We start from the raw sequence: 20,717 nt of genomic DNA on the forward strand, positions 1-20,717 counted from the left end.
CCTATATAAACTTTTGAAGGAAGACAAAGAAACATGGTGCTTATATACAATGAAAATGAAGTTCTCTTTGAAGTGGCCATCTGAAAAAGTCACACTTTCTTTCTTAACACATAGGAAAATATCGACAAGTTCTGCATGATCTGTTTCCTCAAATGGAATGGGCACCAAGTTGATCACATCTACCAAATGCTTCCTTAGTCACAAGCATTGCCTGGCTTGTGTTTTACTACTTCCATAACAGAGCTACAGGCTCCATACCTGTAGCAAAACTGTATATTGTGAAAACACACATTTACCTAGATTTGCCAGAACCTTCTCACATTAGGTTAGCTTCACCTTGCATATCATTAGATAATAAAAATCTGAAAACACAAAGTTAACCTTTAACTAAAATTAATAATTGCTCTCACCAATTTAAAAACCAATTTAAAATGATATGAGACATTCTACAGAGATTAGAAATGACATTGAACTTTTATCATAAGGATTCTTAAGATATGTTTTTAATTATAGACATCTTATTTAAGGCAATTTCATCCTTGAAATGACACAATGCATTACTTGAAACAATCTGGCTTGTCTCAGAAAATGAGAAACAGAAATAATTTAACCACAGAGATGAGGAGATGGACCGGTGGGTAAAGTGATTGCCTTGCAAGCAGGACAGCCTGAGTACTGGTTCTCAGAGCCCAGATAAAAGCAGGCATGGATATAACCCTGACAATGGTGAGGCTGGGACAACTATATCTGTGGGCTCAATGACCAGCCAATCTAGCTGAACTAGTGAGTTTCAGGGTCAAGGAGATACCCTGTACCAGAAAAATTAATACATAATAAAATAAAAGAAAGTAAAATGAGGAATAATCTTTAAAAAGGTATTTAAAGTGATTGAGGAAGATACAATGCCAGCCTGCACTGCTCTGTATATGAGCCTACACATGCACCCCACAAATTAAACCCTCAAGAGTGTGTTACTGTGCACACGTACATACACGCACACACACACACACACATACACACACACACACACACACAAGCACACAGAGTTAAAAAGGTAGCTTGAGGAATGCAATTGATAAATATGTTGCATATGTAATTAACAAAAACCCAAATAATTAAAACAATGCTAAGATATATTTGAAACAACTCTTGCATATGTTTTAGAGTTATATTTTCCCTAAAGATTTTTGTCAGTGAATCAGTGTGATTCAACTTAGACAGCAGAAGCAAGGCATTAATAAATGCATAAGGATGCACAAGGAAAGCTTCTGATGATTTTATTGTTTTCTTTAAAATATGTTCTTTCCCTCATTTCTTTCCATAATTTGTGATATGGATATTTTTGACATGTTCAACATATTGAATGAAGTAAGTAAACTTCACTGATGTAATTGTCTGAAAAACTCCTTAAACTCATAAAGATGCTTAGACATATCAGTTTAGGTAGTAGGACCCTTCAATACAGTTCCTCATGTTGTGGTGAACCCCAAACATAAAAATTTCTCTTTGCTAGTTCCTTATGGTTATGAATCATAATGAAAATATCTGTGTTTTCTGGTGATTTTAAGCAATCCTTGTAAAAGAGTCTGCTGACTCCAAAGGGCTGGCGACCCATAAGTTGTTAACAATGTGTTTAGAAAGAACCACCTAGTGAAACCTACTGCAGTCCATTGGCCCTTCACTTTAGAAGCACCTAGACTAATGTTTTCATGGGAAAAAAAAAAAGTCACTTATCCAACTCTGTTTTTATCAGTTTGTGAGTTCTTTTAAAAATTTGGAGCTCACTCAGACCACAACAAAAAATTAAAATTTAAAGCATTGCATTTAGATTATGTTTACAGTTCACCTAGATCTCTTCTCAATAAAGTCGATTTTCTTAAAAAGATCCTTTTGGCATCTCTTCCGGAGCACTTCAATTCACGAGGTGATGGGAAGCAAGAAACGTGCTTTGTTTAGTAACGTCTTTCCCAATGTCTTCACTATCGCAGTGTGCCTTCTGTGAGTTTTCATAATTTGCTGAACCCAACAGTGTATTGAGAGTGTATTCAGAATTCAAAATAAGATGAATTTTCTTACTGGTATTATTGTATCCTCCACCCTCAGGTGAGGTGTTACCTCTGGGATATCTTTGTTCCTCTAATGCCATAAGTATAGCAGTGCATCCGATGTTAAATCTATAAATTAACTATTCTATTAAAGGCTTTAAAAAGACATTTTTGTCATATAGTTACAACTCATCAGTAATTGAGTGAAAGCCTTTTATGATATTCTTTTCTGAAAAATACATGTTTGTATTTTCCTTCAAATTCTGCTGCTTATTAGCCAAATGTTTCTGAGAGGGTTGTTATTGTTGATCTCTTGTTTTTATTTCTTCACACCCAGATCCATGAACCAAATTTACTTAAATTTTCAATTGATCCCTTTGTGACATATACCAGTTGTCAGCTCACCCTACTGGTGCCTTTTTTTTTTCTACTAACTTCCCTGACTTAAACATTATGAAGACATCTGTAAACAAATAGCTATCTTGCTTTAACAGCAAACAGATTCCTGGACATACTCAGGTGTAAACTTTATCTCTATCTCTCTGTGGCCACTGCTGGAATTTGACGTTCACTGACCTCCATTATATTCGGCATCTGTGGAACACATCAATCTATTCCATCATTAATGCACTTAGCTGAAGACAGCAGGTGCCTGGGGCCTCCCTATAACTCTAGGGACATGAGAAAACTGGTCACTACTCTGTTCTTTCGTTTCTTGCTTCCGGTGAATCTCAACTAAGAGGATTGAAAGTTATGAAAATCTTCCGAGTGGCAGCTGTGAAGCACAGTGTTTTATTTAATAAGCGCACATCTGTCACTGCTGGTAGTTTCTTATTCAGGCACCATGCTTCTCCATAGCCAACCTCATGTCATCAAATGTCTTTACATTTGGGTGAGGTCAAAGTAATACCTGTTCAAGAAAGCTCTAGCCCCTTTGTGAAAAATCTCTTATAGCTGCTTTAATCAACATACTTGCCTTCCTTATAACTTGCTATAATTTAAAACGTCTTTAAATTCAAGCAGCTTTATTTTGATAATCTTATGAATGGTTTACCCAAACCATCCACTCCGAGAATAAACTTACCAGCAATTACAAATGTTGCTGAAATTTGCTTCTTTTCTTTAATTTTCCCCTGGTGCAATTACTCTTTTGGCATATACATATCTGCTACCAAGCAATGGATATTATTTATTAAACTACTTATGAACAGTAAAGAAGGGTTATTTTTTTTAAGTATGTGGATTTCATAGGATGCTACCATCATTTACTCATTCACATATCTGGTCATAAACACAATGTCTGCTCTTTGAAAGCAAAATTAGTTTAATCCCTTATCTAGATTGTGTATATAGGGATTTTAGAGGACGTTAGAATTTGGAGCTATTCTACATAATGAAATACACTTAATTGTAGTGCTTAAATTATGATGTATCTTTTCATACTCTCTGAGTTTTGATTTGTTCTCATAAAATGTTACACCCTAAGGATATATAACAATGATTCATAACTCTTCACTCTTAGGATTTTAATTATTCCAATTTCTTACCTTGTCTGTGAGGCTTCCCTCCAGCATCTTGTTTATGAGTACTTAATATGTTGTTCTCCATCTTTCATTTTTCTACAAAGCAAATGATAAGACACATTCTTCTAGATTTAGTCTATTTCTTTACTTAACTTCGGTATGAGGGCTACTTATTCAAGCCATTTATAATTATGCTTTTGAGCATATGCACATGGTTAGATAAAATGTTGTCATTTAAGAATATACAGAGAAGGGAACAGATAAAGTTAGCCACTCTTTTACATAATATTTCACTTGCTGTGAGATTCTTTGTAACCAAGGGAAATTTATTTCCTACACACTTTCAATTTTAGCATATTAACATTTTTGTATACCTCATTTTATATTACAGATCATTTCCACCCTCTTTCTTGTTTTGCACATTGGAAATAAACCCATTTATGCATTTGTCTGTCATAAGAGTCTAACAAAAGAAGATTATCAATTAAAACATAAATAGAATTATTCAATGAAAAGAAACGCCTACATATGGAATTATTTTTCCTGCTTCATCATACTGAGGATTTCTGAATCAACATATGAATACCTTAAGCTATAAATATCTTGTAGATAATCCTGGAATATGCAAAATGATTTTCCTATAAATATCATTAAACAATATTCAATACTCAGTGTCCTAGACTCTTCTTGCCTGAGTGTGTCTTTTAAACTCCCTTTTTGTGGAGTTAAAGCAATTTTGGTAATGTAGCTTAAAAGTGGTGTAAGATTGTTATATTGATTGTTTAAAATTAAATAATTTCATAAAACTGGGCATGACCTATAATTACTACTCAATATCCTGAGGCGGGACATTCAGCAACAATCTAGGCGTTATAGAAAGTGTTCAGCCCCAGCCTGAGTGACTTGGAAAGACATTGTCTTGAAACAGAAATTAAAAGAGGGTGCAGCATAGAACTCAGTGGACAAATAGATACCTAAAATTTGCAAAACTATATGACAGGTGCAGTTTCCAGTATAACAAAATAGTCGTATAGAAAAATAAATACATAAATATTAATTAATTAAAAACTAAAGACAGCATGATATGAATCATGTTAGTGCTACATACAGAATAAAAAGCACTTGAAGTTTGAGGCACCCTACCACTCCCTGGTCACCGCAAAAGACAATCTAGGTCAATCCGGGTGAAGAGAATGTGGACGATTGAAAGCATTAACTCTCAGAATGTTATGGATGGAAAAAACTGAGCTAGAAGAATTGTAGCTAAATATGGAGTTTTAGCTCTTATTCTAGATTTGACCCATTACAAAACATACCTACGCACATTATGTGTTACATAGTGGTGCACTTACCTGTACGCTTTATTTCAGTGATACATTTTCAAACTATGTGAAGAGATATTAATGGCAGTAATTTTGATGTTTTTTTGTGTCAAAAATGGAGTGCCATTCAAAAATAATAACTGTAACCTTAAGTCATTGACTTTAACAAACGATCATACATGTAAGTATTTGTTCTATCTTTACAATTAAGTTATATGGACATATCCACATTTACACACTCACAGGGAAACACTGGACACACACATTGTACATTCACACAGAAGAACTGTACTTTATTAAATTTCATTTTAAATTACTTCCCTCAGTTGTCAGAGGTAGAACAGACTGGGCTCATGCTTGACAGAGGAATGCATTTGATCATCTCCTCTCTTCTGTATCCACTAAGAAACATAGAGGTGATGCAATCAGTTTTAGCCTGTCCATTTGCAATTTGAGTTGTCTTTTTTTAAAACCAGCAGTTCACAATGCTTAAGAACAACAACAGCAAATTAACTATGACAATGTAGGCAAACTGCATTACTATTTTCAGTGTTATGTGTTGCACCAAGAAGGTTAGTTATCATTGATAGAAAAAAATATAGTTGGTGTAGCATTTTTCTCTTTTAATGCTGATATTTGCCCAAATAGTATATTAGATTGTCATACCTTTTGTGTTGTGTACTTAAATGTTACATGTTTTTTTACATGCCAGAAAGTTTACTTTAGTGTACCAGTGGCTATTTTAAGTTTCAGGTATATGTCAATGGCTGTATTTGGGATGAAAATAAGACACTACTCTATTCTACAAAACCACATTTATGAGACAAAGTATTCCTTCATAGCTTAGGCTGATGTCTAACTCACAGTTCTCCCATCTAAGTCACCTCATGTTCAAATGATAGGCATGTGTCATCAGGCCTTGATGCTAAAATAGAGTCTACAAAAATTGTGTTTGCTTGTTTTTTACAAAGCTCCTTGAAGTATAGCTCAAGTAGGCCTCTAACTTAGAAACTCAAGTAAACTGTTTCTTGTACCACAATTCATTTTTATAAACAGTTTTGTCATGGTTTTCAAATAAGTTTTGTAGTTTGATGTGGGGAAAAATCTATGTACAGAAGTAAGGTATAGTGAAGGAAATCAATTACAGATGTGTTTTCTTTTTTAAACTTTAAGTATTGGTGGATGAAGAAATAGAGGAACCTGATTCTTTTTCTCATTTCTAAACAGATTGAACTGGGTTGCTTTGTAAAGTACACACACAGGTCATAAGGTCACAAGTCAAATGTGGCGTTAGTAGGTTAAGTAGATATAACAAAGACATCCTGATGGTATAGGCTTGGTCGACTTTTTATGCTGTCATTCGAAGGAAGGGCTGTGGGAAACAGTCCATAAACGTGAGAGTTAGTGTGATAGTCTGTCAGCTGCTGGGCATCTTAAGCCTAGAAAATTTGACCTAGAAATGTGGCCTGAAATGAATACAGAAGTAACAATACACCTTTGAGATTTATTACTTGTAAATTTATACATGTTATAGCTTATACATGAAATAGTTATGTTCAAGATGAATGTAAGTATTTATCTATTTGTTATGATTTATTTCAGTCTTTCCAGTAAAAATAGTGGTCATAAAATGTGATATTACAAAAGAGCAATTGGCTCCTATTAAGGTATATTTTACATGTGTTTAATCGTATGAAAGGGTAGAAAGATAAGTCCGTCCGAATTTACTTCTTCCAAAATCCAATATAACCTTTTATATTAAAAAAAAAACTAAAGTAATTTCAGAGATCTTATATAATTTATATTTAATCATGAAATTATTAAAGAGATAGTTTTTTTCAGACAAAAACAAGACTAATAAATACATGTGGACTGAAAATTAGATAGCACCTAATTCTATAACAGCAGAATTGTAAGGTTGTTTTTCTGTTTTGTTTGGTTTTGTTTTGTTTGGTTTCATTTTTTGATTGTTTGTTTTTGAGACAGGGTTTCTCTGTGTAGCCTTGACTGTCCTTGCCTTGTTTTATAGACCAAGTTGACCTGAAACTCACAGTAATCCACCTGCCTCTGCCTCCTTGAGTGCTGGGATTAAAGGCAATGTGCAACCACCTCTGGCTTATCAATGTTTTTAAATACACAAACCTATAAAATATTATTTATTATTATTATTGATTTTGTAGTTATTTACCAAATTCCTATTAGTTGCATAAACATTAGTTATATTTACAAGTAATTTGCTTAATTTTATGTAAATGTGCCTTAAAGATAAGAAACAGTTCATGATTTTAGTCAAAGTATCACATGTATAAAGAAGTGAAAATTTGTAAATATAACTTAAGAATTTTTCTCAAAATGAGGATCCTATATATAATCAGTGCCCCAAACATCTCTCTGTATTATGTCCAGGTTACAAGACATTGGAAGTATCTCAAGGTTTGCCCAATTCACTACAACTCCACACTTAGAAAGCTTTCACTCTCTACTGATGACTATTCTGCTTGTATTCTAAATCTTCTGTTATTGGAACAAATGAAATAAATGGACTATGTAATTATACTAAAATTTCTTAGCAAGTCACTGTCTGATAACATAGGAAAACTTACCAGTAAACCTTATTATCTACTGAAGTACATAGAAAAGATGGTGTAGTGAGGAGGTTGGTTTTTGTTTTTATTTTTATTTTTTATTTTTTGGTTTTTCGAGACAGGGTTTCTCTGTGTAGCCTTGGCTGTCCTGGATTCACTTTGTAGACCAGGCTGGCCTCGAACTCACAGAGATCCACCTCCTCTGCCTCCCAGAGTGCTGGGATTAAAACCTTAGGAGGTTTTTAAAAATATATATATCATATATTGCAGCTCTCTATAGGTTTAGTCTATCAGAAATCTTATCTTTGTATCTTTCTATTGACAAAACATAATATACTGTTGATTTAGTATATGTTATAGAAACACAGAATTGAATATGTCAACTTAAATGCAGACTATAATAAAAGAGAAATGAAATGAAGATGCTAGAACTTTACATGCCTTTGAGATCCTATTAGAGAATTTTCACAAATTTTGTTAATGTTTAAAGGAAACTTACAATTAAGAAATGAACATGATGAAAATCATCACCTCTGAAGAGACTTTAAAAAAAAAATCAGCAAGTGGCAGATTGAGAAGAGGAGAAAGAAAACATTTTAAATGTTAAGTATTTAAAAATATGTTAAATAGAGAAGACAGTGACCAGTTCCTCTATCTTCCAGAGGACAGAGAAGAAAGCACCCCGGCTCTGTAGGAAATACTCTGGCTGGGACACTAGTGTTTGCTCCTGAGGGAGGGAGAAGCAGTTCACATCCAAAGCTCTACAAACTCCAGACATATGCAGATGCCATCTGTGATTTTACTTTCTAGGCCCTTGATGTTGCTTTTTTTTCCTCACAAAACGCTATTATCTAGCTGAGTCTAGCAAGGAAGTGAAAAAGGTTTAGCTGTTCAGAGAAGCTTTGAGACCACCTTATTTTATTTCTCTCCTTTTTTTGTCGCTGTAGTTGACTTCTTAGATTTCTTTCTTTAGAATTTTAAAAAAGCAAACTTTGAGTTTCTTGAGGCCTCTTTCTTTTCCTTCACACCATGATTTATGATAGATATAAGACGGCTAGAAAAAGAGCAAAACCATTATAATTTAAGGAAAAGCTTTAGGAAGTTGTCTAGAATTTAAACAAGTATGTATATATGGAATAAAGAGATTGAATATGTTAATGCTTCAGACCACTTATGATGGCATATCTTAGCACATAAATTGAAAAACAAGTTATGTAGAAATTTAACATATCCTATTTTGGCATAGTCTCAGTATTCAGTTAATTTATTTTATTATTATAGCTATTGCAGTTATTAATATTGTTATTATTTTGGTTTTTTGAGACATGGTTTCTGGGCGTAGCCCTGCTGTCCTGGAACTCACTTTGTATACCACGTTGGCCCTGAACTCAGATATCTGACTGTCTCTGCCTCCCAAGTGCTGGAACTAAAGGTGTGCACTACCAATACCTGGAATTTTTTTTATTTTAACATGAGAATTTTCCATGTTTGATGATATGTTATCCTCCACAGTGTTGGTTTTTTTAAAAAGGAGGTCTGCTTTGGTAGTTTGTGAAATAGACCACAATTAAATAAAAATAAAGATTTTTTGTTAATTTTTATGCCTAAGTTACCCACGTTATACCTTTAAACCTTGGAATTAGTGATCATGTTTTTGTTACTATGTTGAAAGTGAGTAGAGCACAAACATACCACTTATGCTAAATAAATCGTTATATTTGGTGGCTTAATTTTAATGGATAAATTAAATGGTATCTTTAGTCTAATCACACAGAAACTTTAAACAATGATGTGTCCAAGACGTATGAAGTGAAATACAAAATTATCAAGGGTCTACAGCTGTCAGTGCTCAGCAGTCCAAGGTGCAGGATAAAGATAGTGAAAGTCAGGTTGCAGTAAATAATTTTAGAATCAAATGTAGTGATATAAAAATTGCGTTTTGATCGCAAGTACTTAAACTTTCCAATATGAAATATGATACTATCTTTAAATTAAAGCAATCATGTTTCTTTAGCCTTAAATTTAAGTAGCTTTTCACACAATGTGTAGATATTTCAATTATTTTCTAATTTCAAAAGATTATCAGTGATACTATTATTTATTTGCACTAATTATTATAATTTTATACTTATTATTAGATAGGCCCATGATAAATAAAAAAACAAGCAATAAAAGAGAGAAAAGAAGGGAGAAGATTGAGGGAAGGAAAGGGAGATGGAGAGAGAGCCAGCTAACCAGCTCTTTAACTGAGTCTTTGCAAATTATTGGCAAAACAGCATAAAACTTTTTTAAAAAAATATAGTTGAATACTGCTATCTTTTAGGTGTTTTATTCTTTATTTCTGTTGGTGTAGCACCACATTACATGAACGTCCTCCGGCTTTGCCTGGTATACATGAAAATTGCATCTCAAGAACTTACCAAAGATAAGTGAGTAAGCACAAAGATGAATAGCTTCTTTATATAAGATAACTAATGGACTAAGTAAATAAATTGTAAAATTCATGAGATCTCTTCAGAAGAAAATTAAAAATAGTACCAAGAGTCTGGCTGGAATCATAAGAGGTCACAAGTGTGCTTAATGACTCATGATCCCCTATTTCACATGGATGAGCTTTTCCTGCCCACCATGTCACCATTATCAGAAAGGTAGGTCTATGTCCCTGCCACCCTCATCCTACACAGTAGAATCATGGTATTATCCTCAAATTGTTCAATGCAGGCCTCATGCAAACACCAGCCTTGCTATTAGAAGTGAGCCTTATAGCCAATGGTGCTTCAAGATGTCCATTTATACACTTATAAAAGCCCTGAGAAATACTATGTAGTATTCCCATTCACACAGTAAGTGTTCTGACCCCTTTTCATTAATTTTATCCTTTTTTATTTCATTTTAACTTGGACCACTGTATCAGAATGTGTGATTTTTCATATTCTCCTTACAGGATTCATATTTTATGTTATCTCTTCCACAGCCTAGGATATTCTCTCTCTCTCTCTCTCTCTCTCTCTCTCTCTCTCTCTCTCTCTCTCTCTCTCTCTCTCTCTCTCTCAGGATTTTAGAGACAGGGTTTCTCTGTATGACAGCCCTGCCTATCCTAGACTCATTTTGTAGACCAGGCTGACCTTATATTCACAGAAATTCACCTGCCTCTGCCTCACCAAGCCTGCTTCCTAGGATGGTTTCTCAAGGGTGTCTTGATGCATTTCCTCATGTCCAAGATGTCATACTGAAGTGATGACCTCTGGTTGTGCAGACACAAATTGGGATGACACAGGCAGTAATGACGTGATCTCCAAAACTTCTTTAGTTTTCCTGTAACTCTTATCTGTAACACAGATTCTCAGGGGCTCATTGTGAAGATAAAATTATTTAGCATATTTAAAGCAGAGTGCTTGGCCCAAAGGAGCATTAAGTGTTGAAGGCAACTATACATATTCAGTTAAAATAGGAACAATGACATCAGCCTAAGTATGGATGAAATTAAAATTCTGAGCTTAAATAGGACTAATTATGCCCTCTTTCACTCAGAGAGAAAAATCAGACACCAAATGTTCTTTTCACAATAAATCACTATTTTGCATCTGCAGTTAATATGTCCTTTCACAGAGCACATGTGTTAAAAGTACAGTATTCCTATTTTCACCCTTTATCCATTAAGACATTACAGAACCAAATGTCTAATATGCAGCACAGATTAAGCTTCATTCGTGTTATGATGATGTTAGCTACAAGCCAGGATTACAACTTCTGAAATTTTATTGTCTTTGTTTTACTCAACTTTTATATTTATAATGAGGGAAGACACTTGATTATGTAAAACAAACAGTGACACAGAATCACTTGAAAACAATGATTTTAATTTAGTCTATGGTGTAACATTTTAGGTTGAATGATTGTAGAAAGAACTATATTTTCTGGACAAAAAATAAAAGGAAACAGAAAGAATTAAACCACTCGATGTCTAATGCAATATACCTCCTCTATATGCTGACAATTGTGATTAATCATTAGTGACTTGTGGCTGTTGGCAGGATATTGTTACTCCAAATATCAGTTGTACCTTTCATGTGAGAGACACAGATGCTGTGAATCTTCTGGGAACACAAACAGCTGTTTTACTGGAAAGTCATACATTTCTGTGAGATGTAAGAGTGATGTCTGTGTCTACTTAGGACAAGGTCTGAACACATAAAAGCCAAATGTTTTTGTCCAGCTATTCTGTCACTGAATTTACTGATGTACCTGATTCTCTCACTCAGCCCGGTGTCTGAATTTTGGACTATAGTCTTTTTAAGTCAGACAATTATCAAGGGGTGGCAAAAGTCCATTTGAAATACAGACAAGAAACTGTGCAGAACTAACTTTCTGTAATAGATTTTTAATTGACTCTTCATGAAAATTCTATTCTATGGTTCTGTGTGTTTTCTGTCTTCTTCTTCAGTATTAGATATATATATATATTCATTTTATAAATAGTTCAACTCCCCAGGAGAAAAAAACTCTGTCTGTCTCTGTCTGTCTGTCTGTCTGTCTGTCTGTCTGTCTGTCTCTCTCTCTCTCTCTCTCTCTCTCTCTCTCTCTCTCTCTCTCTCTCTCTCTCCATAAGTATCATTATTTTTCCTGAGTAAGAAAAGACTTAAAAGCCCATTTTTTTCTCCAGAATCATGATAGTCCTACATCTACTTCAATTAATATATAAATTATAATTTTTATATTGTCCCAATGTTTTGCATTTAATAATGCTGTTTCCAATGATAGAAGTGAAAAATGTTAAGACACTTTACAGTTTTGTATTTAAGTAGCTTGTGATTTTTATTGCTGCTGTAGTGAATGCATTTAAGCATTTTTTCTTTTTACAAAATTCATAATTTTCCTCATTCTATGTTATCTTAATGTTATGAGCATACAAGCAAAAGAAAAGACCATTGCTGTGTTAAAATAAACCTAAATCTTTGGGAATGATTCCTTAAAATTCAGTCAAGGGAAGGTGTCATGCACCCTATTGACTGTGTATTACTCATGGGCATTTCCTGATGGAGACTAAGGGCATTCTAGATGTTGGGAATTGTGTGAAGAAAAGTATAAAATTGGACATCACATATCACATATTTCAAAGTGTAAGTCATAGAATGTTAAATCTATAACCTAAATCTAGAGGCATAGTGCAAGTTTGTTCTGGCTGAGTTATACCATGTTGTTTGGAAAATTAAAGATGGTTCAAATAACGCCAGGAGAAAGAGGTAACAACTTAAGAATCTATTATGATACTAGTACATTTTTATGCATTTATCAGATGTGAATACATCTAAATTTTATTATCGAATGTGAATACTCTCACTGTCACCATATTAGGAATTATTTAAAAAGGGACCATTTCCTTTAGTTGCTCTCTCGAGCCTAAACGAGAGTCTCAGCTTATATCTGGGATGCTTTACTTCAGCCTTGATGTCTGCAATTTATATTTGGCTCCTAGGCACATGAAAGGACACAGATTGGAAGTCTGATGCAGGCCGCTGTGTGCTTGTTTTGCGGCTGGGAGTATGACTGATGATTCTGTGTGTTGTGGCTCTTAAGGACTGGAAGACAATAGTTCCAGTGGAAGATGAACATGAGGACCATGCTAATCCAACTTTAACTGGAGAATGAAGGAGAGAATGAAGGAGACAAATGTAGCAACTGTAGAAAGTGTTTACCAAAATAATTTCTCTGGTAGTGACACCGGATGGCTGAGACAATTGTATCATGATAAGCAACAGTAACAAATAAGATACTGATGAAGTCAGTTAATAATGGTGATGAGAGGTGTGGAACAATAGTAGAATGCTTGGCTAGCATGCCTAAATCACGGATTTAAGCCCAAGAACCAACAAGGAGAGAGGGAGAGAAAAAAAGAGGAAGGGATGGGGGAAAGAAAGAAAGCAAGGGAGGGAAGAAGGAAGGAGGAAAGAAACAAGGGCAGACAGAGACTAAGGAAGGAGAGTTTTATTGTTGTAGGGGTACCACAGGAAAAAATATATATTACTGAAAGGGTCAACTTATGTCTGAAGGCTTTGAGGTTGTAGTAGTTGTTGTGTGTTAATGTTAGCATACTTTTTTAAATGAATAGATTTGGACGGCAAAAGAAACAGTTAGGGAAGACAATTTATAAAACTAAAGTGGACTGTAATATGTGGTTCTCATCACATAGGAGATATTTGATCAAAGGTTGCTGCCTTACCCCCCTAGCACAGTTAGATTAAGTCGTACAATCACAGCAGTCCTGCAAACTCTACTAATCCTGTGAATTACAGGCTCAAACCTCACAGACCAAGATGAACTTATGTCTCTGTAAGAGAATAAGCCCAGAAGCAATACTTATGAGGAAAAAATTCTGTCTCGGTTTTAAAGTGAATTTAATATTAGTCTGTCATTATTATCTGCCTTATTTTCTCTTAAGTTAAAATTTATAGGGAAAATATACCCAGTTGTCTTGGGTGTATCCCTGGCTTCATTGTAGCTGACATTACTTCAGGCTTGAGATGCTGAGATAGCAGAGCAGAATTTCACCCTGAGAATCTCACCTCACTCCTCAACTCCTTCCACAATTATCCTTAGAGGTGAGCAGGCTGCATGACAGCTGGGCAGCCGTTTTCACTGCAGAATGTTCTATAGCTTTTCTCAAAAATTAGAGCAAGGTATGCTGTTTCCAAATATATTAAGTATAATCCTAGGACTCTCTGCTGGGCTCTGAGACAATGGTAGACTCTTCAAATGAAAGCTTTCCGCCTAACTCCCTGGAATCAAGGAGCAGTTATCTAAATTTCCCTCTATCTCAGGTGTTTTAGGAGATGTTACGTTATGATGACAATTGCATCCATGTCACCAGCTCTTGGTCTTTTTATAGTTACGCCATGGCATGGTCTTCACCCTCTTGATGCATCTTTTGTCTCGAGATATTGCATGCTCAGTCACTCTGTTCTACCCCTGGGACAAGTGCTTTCCTGTATGCATTCTCCCCACTCCACAACGGTAGGGCCTCTTCCTCCCCATGAAGCAAGACACAACTCATATTTCCTATGAGCCTCTGATTTTCCAGAGAAACATACGTGCTTTTCCCATAATGTCTATTAGATTCTTATGCACAAGACCATTGTATTGAAAACAATCTGTGAAGTCATTTTGCCCAGTGTTCTACACATGTTTTAGAATGTAATATCTGTGCCTATGTCCAGAGCTCCATTTTTAAGCAAGCAGACACCCACAAGGATTATTGGAATTAATCTGTGATTCAACAGGTGAAGTATCTGGGATGGAAGAAGTTTCATTCACTCTGGTATCTCCCTGATATCATTGAATAAAGTAAACATAAGTAAACATAGTTTATTCCCATGTCAAAGAGCAAACAAGTAAAAATTACAAAATGCTCCACAATTTCTGCTTCAGAATATATTTCCTTGCATTTCAGTCTTTCAAATAGCCACAGTTTTCAGATTTACTCTGACTCTAGCTGCACTTGTTGTTCTCTGATGCTTTTCTTTTGAGACAATACTTTTCCTCCTTAAATTTCATGCTTCCCTATGTCCAAGTGTCAATTTCACCAATATGATTATTTTTCATAATCACCAAAAATTTCATGCATCCACTCACTATTAAGAAGGATGACCTAAGGGTAAATATGAACAAAACGGGAGGCACTAGAAACTGAGGTTCAGAGGTTAAGAGGCAATTAATTAATTTCCTCAGGTATCCAAGATTCTAATATAATCTTAAAGACTCTAGAGTTTGTGTGTGTGTGTGTGTGTGTGTGTGTGTGTGTGTGTGTGTGTGTGTGTGTGTGGTGTATTTGCCCATAGATGTGTGTACATGTGACTTACAAGTGATGCTGAGATCAGATTTCTTCCTTTATTGTTCTACATTATATTATTATCATTTTTTGTTGTTGAGAGAAAAATCTCTCAATGACCCTAGAGTCTCTATGTTTGGCTAGGATGGCTCAGCAGTGAGCTTCAGACCTGCCTGTCTCTGCTCACTGGGGTTACAGGTGTAGGGTTCTGCTGTTTTCATATGCATATTAGGAGTCAAATGTGGCTTCTAATGCTGATGTCTCAAATATTTTGCTGACTGATCTATCTCTCCCAACTTCTGTAAAGAATTCTTACCAGCACTGCCTATTTCACAAGCTGTTTTTTTTTCTTTCTGTTTTTGTTTTCATTTTTAGAATTTTTAAAGGCATAATAGCAATGAGTGGATATCCTTTATTGGTTGCTAATATTGTTAAGTAGTTAATAATCAACCAACTTTCTGGAATATTGTTGAGTGCTACATTTCCTAATTTTGATTAAAAATAAAGGTATTTTGTATGTGAATATACAGTATCAATACATTTAGCCAGAATCTATTTCTGGTGCCAAGAATGGTTAATGATTGAAATGCTGAAGTTTTACTTTGATTTTTTGTACCTTTCATTGACTCTAAGTGCACAATACAACTTTTAATTTGTCATAAGTCTAATTATTTGCAATAATTAAAATAAACCTGAATTAGATACACAGTTTAAAATCATATAAGAAGAGTGGTGACTTAGGGTCTGAACTTGGTATCTATATTATAACTAAAATTAACTTTAACTTTTAATAAGCATAATAGAACATTATTTCAGCAATTGGCATTTTAAACCTTTAAAGCTGTTTGATTCCCAGCATACCAGTTTTCAAGTGGCTTATTACTTGATGAGTGATTGAATCAAAGGGACATAAGGATATGACTTAGTGAATACAGGATATAACTGAAACTAAAGTTTATGTTTTGGCTTACATTTCAGAAAGGGTAAGTAAAACGATGTTTCTTATTCAAAGAAGAGAACACTTATTAACTATGCTATATCTCATAAGACCATACTCAAAAGCCCTGGTGAAAGTTTAAGCATAATAAGTAATACATAAACATATTTTTGTGACAATATAATATATTTAAAGTAAATATACATTTATTTGTAATAATAATCAGTCATTAAATATTGATTTAAATTCTGGATGACAGAATTGTGTTTAATATATGTTGTTGTTACATAGAACTTCAATATTAATAAATTAGACCCCTGAGTAAATTAAGTCACCCATTTTAAAAACTTTAAATACACGTTTATTTTTGTACTGTATGATGCTGAATTCATGTTTGTTTTTCATATAAACATGAGATCATATCCTTCTTGGAGTTGACATGAATGCCATGTAGAAGTGACATTTGACACACACAGCTCTCTGCAGGTGTCATATCCTTGCGCATACAGATATGACCAATCTTACTCCGAGATTTTCCTGCCTCCTTCTGTGAACAGGGATGCTAATTTAAACCTTACAAAAAAGTAACTGATTTTCTTAAACTGTTTTGAAGAAACCACTTAAGGTATGACTGTTAAATGGCAGCAAATATCATGAGACTCATTTAAAAGAACCATTTATTCTTTAAAAAACATGTGGGTGTTCTTTTTGAAATTCTAGCTGTCTTAAATTAGCAGCATTTGGTGAGCTGAATGAACTATTTATTACCTTGAACTTGTTTAAGGGAGGTGTACTGAGTAAATTGTCTTTAGAAGTTGCAAAGGTGTATTTTAAGTGTAAATAATGTTTTTAAATATCTCTGAGCAAAACTTTGCACATTTGATTGTATTGTGGTATGTTAGAAAAACTATACTGATTGTCAAGAAGAGAAATACATATTTTTATTTGTCAAATATATACTGAGTCAGTCTCTACATTTAACTTAAAGAAACCAATGAAACAATGATTTTTGTTTGTTTCTTGGTTGGTTTTTGGCTTTGTTTGGAGCCTAGCACAGTGTCCACCAAGTACCCAAGAGGCCCATATTCTGATTTCCCTCTTGCAAAATTTAGCTTCTAATGTATATTTAGATGCATGCATATTTGTTTTACTATTTTTATTTAATACTTTATTTCACTAAACCCACTTTCACAGTATTTTTGATATAATACTCACATGTGATTTTGGGTCTTGTTAGAAACCTTTTTAAATTCAATTCAAGACATCATCAAAGGAATTAATGCTCCACCACTGGTTTTTGTTAAACACACTGTCTATTACTATCATGAGTTTTATAATATCACAGATAGACAACATGGCTACAGCAAGCCACGCAGACAGGATTTCCACGTGAAAGAAGTATATACTTGATATTGACTGCCCATGGGTCCTCCATCTGGGGGTGGAACTCTGGTCTGAAAGGATCTGTGGAATGGCAAGGTTCTTAGTTCTTCATGTAATGCTGTGTGACTTCATGTAAAGTTGGCCATGATACAACACTGTTTGGTAATGAAACACCTCTGCTCTTATAGGGACTGTGCTGTTTTCATAGTGATAAAAATTTAAAATCCACACTAAGTATATTGAATTGTGAAATCTCCAGGCAGTAAATTCAGGAGTTTTAATAGGCTGCAATTTTGCTTGAATCTGAAACTATCTTATTGATTATAAAATAAATTCCTTCACTGCTCATACCTTGTCTTTAAATTATATGTGGTGCTTATAATGGCATACCTGGGAGCACATTGATAACAATGACTGATTCTAGTCAGAGTTCAGAAGACAGAGAGGCTACCATGATTTTTTTTCTTAGAAATGACCTTTTATTCAATTTATTATTGTACATGTCTGCTTCAGGAAGCCATATTTTACAGTCTTCTTATTTTTTAAAGTATCATGGATTTAAATTTCAATTTAGTAAGTATTAAATATGAATGATGCTTTAAGCATTACGCACATAAAGCAGTGAACTAAGGATAAACATGTCCTCACTATATACCTCTTACACTAATAGTATAGAGGAATGCCTTGTGAATTAATTTCAATGAATTTTATTTCCAAAAGATGAGGACTTTACATATCTGTGATATTAATACTGCCTTCAAACACACTCCTGTTCCCTTATAGTGAATGATCATTTATTGTTGTCATGCTACACTAATGGTCATATGACTTGATTAAAGGATAACATACAACTTGAAAGGCAATCAAGGCAACATTGCAACTTAAATGTAAACTCAATGTTATGCTGAATAGAAAGATTGTAATTGGTCAGAAAAATAATACAGTATATTAAGAAAAGGCTTTTAAAAAAATAATAGACCTTAAGCCCAGGCAGTTGTCACACACACATACTCACACACACAGCCACATTACTTCCAATCAATTTGTATTCTATGTGGTGATAGTAATATATAATATATGAAATATAAAATATGAATGTGTGCATATGGGAAACTACAAGAGAAATTAAGTAGTTACCCTTCATATCATTGAACACTACTGTCCCTCATTTTACAACATAGGGTTAAACACAGGGAGAAAAGTCTTTAGAAAAATTATAAAAGAGATTCTTCATATGTAGTTCAAAAAAATAAGACAAGAAAGTAAAAGGAACTGATTATTCAACTGGGCAAATCTCTAATGAAAATTTACCTTTAAACTGTCTTTAAGTTTATGATATGATTTTACAGAGAGAACAGAGGGCAGGTGTCTGAGACTCCCACAGGGGTAATGGGCTCAGACTCTCACAGGTAGATTCCCTTTATGTGTGAAAATTGTCCTGACTGTGAGGCTTATTAAACATTTCAATGAGCTTCTAGTAGGTGACTGATCTCAACCCCTGGAAAATGTTCACTGCTGTGGCATCTCAATCATTACAGATATCTGAAGGTTGCTCTTTTTTTCCCCATGCAGAAACAGATTAGACTGTTTAATAAGTATAATATATTTCTTAGAGTTCTTTGATTTGTACTGTGATAAGTCATGAGATTCATTTGTGTTTCTAGCAATACAAGTATTGAAATATGAGTATTTGGCTTATACACTATTGTTTTAATCCTTACTATAACATACTTAATTTCTGTTAGGCAACTATATGACACAAGTACTCTGTTGGTTATGATAATTCTACAATTATTTAATACCATGCAATATGGCAATCATTCCTCTTAAATTATTTCTTAATCATCTTATAAATACTTCAATTAACCTAAATGCTTTAAGTTTTCTCACAATGTACAATTATGCTTTGAAAACTATGAAGGACTATACAGTTTAGAGAATAAAAAATAGACTATTACACAATTCATTAAAAGCCATTTGCTTAATTCTAAATGTAGATATTTGAATGTTTCTTCTCCAGAATACTTCATCTCTACTTCAGATGTCAAGATAAGTGTGAAAAATGAAACATTTCTGTGACTCACTAAGAAAAAAAATGCAGTTAAAAATAGAGTGTAAAAGAAGCACAAACAGTTCCTTAATTCTTTTGATCACAGTGAATAGAAAACCTTTGTCTGATGTCAGACACCTGGTTCAATGCATATAGTGATGCACAGCTTTTAAAAGTACATTCAAGAAATGATAATCTAGAGGAGAAAGTTTCCAAGGAAGCTTTGATCACTCTGTGTATGTACAGAGGGACATCAGGGAACATCAACATATGTGATGAATTGCTCCCACCCTGAAATAACACCCACAAAGAGAGTTTCAACACTGTTAGGTCTACTGTGCATAGCACTGACCATGGAAGGCCATTGCTTTTCTTAAAGTGACACCTGCTTAATACTTATCTTAATCACTACCATCCAAGGTTATATTAGCCTCTTAAAGTGTGGATATAGATTGGATGTAGCTATAACTTCAGAAACAGTTGAGCGAGTTTCTTTCTTGTCTTCCCATTCTCATAGTTCCTTGAAGATTTTTATGTTCCAATCAATGAGTGGGTAAGAGCAGCTAGCACTATTAAAATGGAAAAATACAAACAACAGCTGAAGGAGGAGGATGGTTTCAAATATAAGGAATGTACATGCAACTCAATAAAGCTATTAAAATGCATATATTGAGCTTAGTTTTTTATTTATAATTTTAAAAATTATGTCTGCTAATTCCATAACTGTGAACCATATGAAAAATATATTTATTTTGCATTCTGAATATAAATTTCCAGTAACTTTTCTCACCAGTTGTATTGTAACCTAATAACAAATGACATTATTTTATTATTAAAATACTATTATTATTGAATTATTAAACATATTATTATTATTATTAGATGAATCATTTACCCATGGGTTCATATCTATGCTAATGTAAGAAGCACTTTTTCCTCACAATGAATTAGGTTGTATGTTGAGAATAACAGTACTACTGAGTTTTTTGTATCTTTAAACTCCTGGGATAAAATTTCTTAAAGAACAAATGGAAGAAAGAAAGAAAG

General features: G+C 34.0%; 1 protein-coding gene across 3 annotated transcripts in view; it reads left to right on the forward strand.

The window, feature by feature from the left end:
* The window catches only part of PCDH10 (protocadherin 10), a 56,996-nt gene that overhangs the window by 17,808 nt on the left and 18,471 nt on the right, over positions 1-20,717 (forward strand). Inside the window, exon 5 of one of the 3 annotated variants that reach the window (XM_084768317.1) lies at positions 3,960-4,233. The exons of the other annotated variants lie outside the window; for them this stretch is intronic. Within the exon in view, the coding sequence (XP_084624443.1) occupies positions 3,960-4,000 (41 nt within the window). The 3' untranslated portion in view covers positions 4,001-4,233. Of the gene's footprint in view, positions 1-3,959; positions 4,234-20,717 lie in introns of those variants that run through there. 3 annotated transcript variants of the gene reach the window in all.

The sequence above is a fragment of the Acomys minous genome (genome assembly GCF_964271855.1).
Source record: "Acomys minous genome assembly, chromosome: 19".
Lineage (NCBI taxonomy): Eukaryota > Metazoa > Chordata > Mammalia > Rodentia > Muridae > Acomys > Acomys minous.